This window comes from Primulina eburnea, chromosome 17 (assembly GCF_022965805.1).
Source record: "Primulina eburnea isolate SZY01 chromosome 17, ASM2296580v1, whole genome shotgun sequence".
Taxonomy (NCBI): Eukaryota; Viridiplantae; Streptophyta; class Magnoliopsida; order Lamiales; family Gesneriaceae; genus Primulina; species Primulina eburnea.
This window is the reverse complement of record NC_133117.1, coordinates 14,688,680-14,694,336: the sequence shown is the minus strand read 5'-3', so window position 1 is coordinate 14,694,336 and position 5,657 is coordinate 14,688,680. Positions and strand designations below refer to the sequence as shown.

Here is a 5,657-nt window from a genome sequence, read left to right as displayed (position 1 = left end):
GGACGAAATCTTTGTAAGGAGGGGAGGATGTAATGACCGAATTCCTATTTTGAATGAAGTATTAATTAAGACATAATTAATGAGTTGTTAATTAAGTATTATTAAGGAATTGATAATTCGGATTAAGCTGTTGGTATCCACCGAATTTTAAATGGATAACCCGACCTACTTCGGATTACATTATCTCGAGAAATCCAACTAGAACAATGAGATTCTGACACGTGGCAGATAAGATTGGTTCGGATTTTCTGAAATAGTGCGGATGCAGCCTATAAATGGAAGCCGATTCTTTTGTTTTCTTCACCGCATTCTTCAGAGAGAGCTCTAGTTGTACCTTAGGTTTTCTAGCCAGTTTCTAGGGCACTTTGGTGTCGGGAAGTTTCAGAGCTAGTGTCGACTCGAGGAGGGTCGGTGAACTGAGATCGAGACATCATCAGCGGGCTGACGACGGACGCATGTATAATCCTAAATCCTTAGATAGTGATTTAAGGATCATTAGGGAGATCTTTGTAGCATGTTTGATCTGGTTTGTTAGTGATTTCTTTATGTTGGTATTGTCTAGGTTCAGAGCTTTCTGTCAGATTGTTTTAGTGAGGTACGTGATGTACTGACTGAGATATCCAAGCGTAGTATACACACTTATATGCTGCATATTTATCTGTTGCATGATACATGTTTTACTGCTTTGGCATATTATGCATGACATATCATGTTGAGCCTGATATCTTTTGAGATATACCTCGTTTGTTGGGGCCGCTCAGCCCTATTCTGTATTGTGGACGATGGGGCATCGAGAGCTACTGTGTCCGACGGGACACGCGGGCTCTGATGACCTAGACATTGCAGGTCCACGTCTTGATGATGAGTGTAGGAGCCAAAACATGCCTAGGGCAGATCATAGACTACACACTCAGGCGCCTCTAGACTGAGCATGAGATTCTTGACTTGATCCTTGATATCCGAGCATATTGCATTTTGCATGCATCATATCAGTTTGTATACTCATACATTCTCGTATTGGGCGATTGTCGCTCACGTCCTTGTTTTCATCTTGGGCACCCCATTCCATGGGGCAGGTCTTAGGTTGGACGGTTCGGACGACTAGGGCAGTGGCTAGAGCAGTTGGGTTTTCGGTGGTGATCCAGTGGAGGTTTTCTGTGGTTTATCGTTTTCTCGTTCAGGGTTATGTTTTGTATTTTTTATGGTTGTATTAATGTTTAAGACTGCTGTTTTTGTTTTGTTTTCATTTGGGTTGTAAGATGTTTAATTATTTGGTTTCCACTGTTTAATTGTTGTTATTAAGTTTAATGTTGCATGTTTATTAGTCTGTTTAGTAGTGGCTCGGATAAGGGCGCTACATAGATTTTCGACAGAGGTCAGTTTCTGCCAGACTGCCCAGTGGGAAGCCGTTTGTTTTCGAGGTAGCTACACATCAGCAGATGCCGCACATCATTTCTTGCATGTGTGCGAGGAAAATTATGAGGAGAGGCTGCCAGGCATTCTTAGCCAGCATCATGTTAGTGACAGAGCCAGACAGTCAGAGGCTGGAGGACATTGATGTAGTTAGGGAGTTCCCCGGAGTTTTCCCTGACGATGTTGCAGGCATCCAACCAGACAGAGAGGTGGACTTTTTGATTGAGCTCATGCCCGGGACAGTGCCGATATCTAAGGCACCCTGCTGGTTAGCACCTACAGAGATGAAGGGGCTCAAAGAGCATATTCATGATCTGTTAGATAAGGGTTTCATTCGCCCTAACCTTTCTCCATGGGGCACACCAGTTCTTTTTGTTAAGAAAAAGGATGGCAACATGCGACTGTGTCTCGATTACAGAGAGCTGAACAGGGTCACAGTGAAGAATAAGTATCCGTTGCCGAGAATCGAGGACTTATTTGATCAACTTCAGGGAGCCTCGGTGTTCTCGAAGATAGACCTTCAATCCTGATACCATCAGCTGAAGGTGAGAGAGTCAGATGTGCACAAGAATGCTTTCCGGACGCATTATGGGCACTATGAGTTTATGATGATGCCCTTCGATCTGACGAACGCGCCAGCGATCTTCATGAATCTCATGAATCGCGTGTTTCAGCCATATTTAGATCAGTTCCTCATAGTCTTCATTGATGATATTCTGGTCTATTCGAAGAGTAGGGAGGAGCACAGTCAGCATCTGAGGACAGTATTGCAGACTTTACAGGATATACGATTGTATGCCAAGTTCAGTAAATGTGAGTTTTGGCTTGATAGAGTGGCATTCTTGGGCCACATTGTATCACAGGATGACATAAAGGTCAACCCTAGCAAAGTGGAGGCAATCAGAGATTGGTCAGTTCCTAAGAGTGTGACAGAGATCCTTAGTTTCTTGGGATTGGCAGGTTACTACAGGAAGTTTATTCAAGGCTTCGCCTATGACCGCCTTGACAAAGAAGAATGCCAAGTTTGTTTGGGGACCTGAGTGCCAAGAGAGCTTTGACAGACTGAAGCTAGCATTGACCAATGCACCAGTACTAGCTATGCCATCAGGTCAAGGAGAGTTTGTGGTATATACAGATGCATCTAAGCTTGGGTTGGACGCAGTTCTGATACAGCAGGACAGAGTGATAGCCTATGCGTCCAGACAGCTGAATGTGCGTGATAAGAATTACCCCACTCATGAATTCGAGCTAGCAGCAGTGGTATTTGCCATGAAGATATGCAAACACTATCTTTCTGGGGAGAAGTGCAGGATTTTCATAGATCATAAGAGCCTGAAGTACTTCTTCACACACAAGGAACTGAACACGCGACAGAGGGGGTGGCTTGAGCTGGTGTCAGTGCAAAGACCGCTACAGGATGAGATTCAGAGATTTGAGCTTGCAGTTTATGCCAGAGGCAAGGCCCCGAATATTGCTACTCTGACAGTACAGCCGACTCTGAGAGACAGAATCCGGACATGGCAGACTTCTGACGAGCAGTTACAGAAGTGGAGACATAGGGATGAGGCTAAGGGCCAGAGACTGTATGCAATTGTGGACAACATAGTCAGATATAGGGACTGTCTAAGGGTTCCTGAAAGTGATTCTCTCCCAGCAGATATTTTGAGTGAGGCCCACATCACCCCGTACTCCTTCCAGGGAGTACAAAGATGTATAAGGATCTAGATACTATGTATTGGTGGCCGGCATGAAGATGGATATTCTGCGATTCGTCTCCGAGTGTTTGACTTGTCAGCATGTTAAGGCAGAGCATCAGAGACCTTCAGGGAAGCTGAGACCACTCCCTATTCCCGAGTGGAAATGGGAGAATATTACTGTAGACTTTATGACAGGGCTTCCGAGGAATACTGGAGGATTTAACACCATCTGGGTGATTGTTGATCGGCTCACTAAATCAGCTCATTTCTTACCGATCAGGAAGACATTCACCATGACTCAGTATGCAGAGCTGTACATCAGAGAGATTGTCAGACTGCACGGGATTCCAGTGTCCATCGTGTCAGACAAGGATCCGAGGTTCACGTCTGCATTCTGGAAGAGTCTTCACCAGGCATTAGGTACGAAGTTAATTTTCAATGCCGCCTTCCATCCTCAGACAGATGATCAGTCAGATAGAGTGATTCAGATTCTGGAGGACCTACTCCAAGCGTGCATGATCGACTTCCAGGGCAGCTGGGAGCCAAAGTTACCTCTTGTGGAGTTCACATACAACAACAGTTATCAAGCATCGATAGGTACGGCTCCATACGAGGCATTGTACGGGAGGAATTGTAGGTCACCAATTTATTGGGACGAGGTAGGAGAGAGAGCAGAGTTGGGTACGGATATTGTCAGACAGACAGCAGAGTTAGTGGCCAAGATCCGGGACAGGATGAAGACAGCACAGAGCCGTCAGAAGAGCTATGCTGATCATAGACTGCGAGATCTTGAGGTCACAGTAGGGGATCATGTTTTCGTGAAGGTCGCACCGATGAAGGGTGTGATGAGGTTCGGGAAGAAGGGTAAACTCAGCCCTAGATTTATCAGACCATTTGAGATCCTATAGAGAGTTGAGACACTCGCATACAGATTTTCTTTACCGCCGAATCTGGCGGGAGTTCATAACGTGTTCCACGTCTCCATGCTGCGTAAGTACATGTCGAATCCTTCGCATGTTCTTAACTATGAGTCACTTCAGCTAACTTTGCACCTATCGTTCGAGGAGAGACCGACTCAGATACTGGACAGACAGGAAAAGAGACTCTGGAACAAGGTGATCCAGATGGTCAAGGTCAAGTGGCCGAATCATTCTGAGAAAGAGCCTACTTGGGAGACCGAGACTGAGATGAGGAGTCGCTACCCGGAGTTATTCGGTACGTTCTAATTTCTAGGACGAAATTTTAAATCACATAACCTACATGAATGCAATCTATGATTTTATTTTTAAGCATTTTATGCATAATTCATTCATGGTAGATGTAACGTACCGTACTTTTAACTATTTTAAAATTTGCGGAAAAATAAAAATTTTCTTAAATACAAAATAATCTTTCAAATTTTGATCATCAATAAACTGTTTATCCAAAATTTTGCAATAAAAGAGATCACAAATAAGTTTTCCTAAGAAAAACACTTGCTTAAACATCGTAAACCATAAAGTGAAATCAAAGTAGTAAAATCGTCATGCATAAAATCTTAAAACATAGGCGGTCTCGAGTTTGGCCTCCTGTAAAGTCCAAGCCGGCTCATTGGTCCCCACCTTCGTCTCCTCAAAGTCATCCTTACCTTCATCGATCAAGTCTAGTGAGTCTAAAGACTCGAAATATATAAACTGAAGATAGCAAGTACTACATAATAAAATCACATGCATCTTTAAAGTAGGGCTTATATACTTGAAACTTGAACGTAATAGCATAAAGATACTTATAACTTGAACGTAGTAGCATAGACGTAGACGTGCCATCATCATAAAACTTTTCTTAAACATACTTGCATCATACATACTTGACCATACATAACATCATTTCGTATAGAGATATGTTTCAAAACAAGTGACCCATATATAAATGTGTCTGATCAGACAAAACCACAATACTGGGCTGGCAGGGAAAATCCACTACCACATACATGAGATCTCCTGTCATGCTTACTGGGTGGATTGGTCCCTGGTCATACTTTACTGCTTTCCAATCCTGATCTAAACCCAGTCATGCTTTACCGAGGCGGAGAGGTCCTCGACCACGTTCACAGACTTCCAAACATGTTCATAATTTGGTCACAAGACATTTAGCATACCTCAAAAACATAAAATATTTTCTTTTGCACGTCAAACATACTTACATGGCGTTGGGAATTCGTTGGATCTCGCTTGGGGCCACTGCTGCACATACTAACACGAGTTCAAAAACTTATCTTTCATAACTTAGACGTATTAGTCATGCTGACAAATTTTCCTTATGACGTTCTAAATCTATCGGGACTCAACCTCGTTTAATCGTCGTACTAAATCATGACATCAAACCCCAAAACAATCCCTAAAACTTAATTTAATTTTTTTTTAAGAGTACACGGAGCCCGTGTAATGGTCCGGGTAGATGCTAATTTCACATTTCAAAGGAAACAAGAGCACGGACCCCGTGTAAGGTAGGGATGTCAAAATACGACACGACCCGTCAACCCGACACGACCCAACACCAAAAAACAGG

General features: G+C 43.4%; 1 protein-coding gene across 1 annotated transcript; it reads left to right on the top strand.

The window, feature by feature from the left end:
* The first annotated feature begins 1,478 nt into the window (after positions 1-1,478).
* LOC140817894 (uncharacterized) lies at positions 1,479-4,266 on the top strand. Its single transcript, XM_073177689.1, has 5 exons — positions 1,479-1,844; positions 2,374-2,673; positions 2,770-3,114; positions 3,569-3,974; positions 4,151-4,266. The coding sequence occupies exons 1-5, from the start codon at positions 1,479-1,481 to the stop codon at positions 4,264-4,266; spliced, it is 1,533 nt and encodes a 510-aa protein (XP_073033790.1).
* Positions 4,267-5,657: the final 1,391 nt, after the last annotated feature.

Coding starts and splice junctions, on each gene's coding strand:
- LOC140817894 (XM_073177689.1), top strand. CDS start 1,479: ATGAGGAGAGGCTGCCAGGCATTCTTAGCCAGCATCATGTTAGTGACA. Junction 2,674..2,769: donor AATTCGAGCTAGCAGCAGTG/GTATTTGCCATG, acceptor TTCACACACAAG/GAACTGAACACGCGACAGAG. Junction 3,975..4,150: donor GATGAGGTTCGGGAAGAAGG/GTAAACTCAGCC, acceptor GAGTCACTTCAG/CTAACTTTGCACCTATCGTT.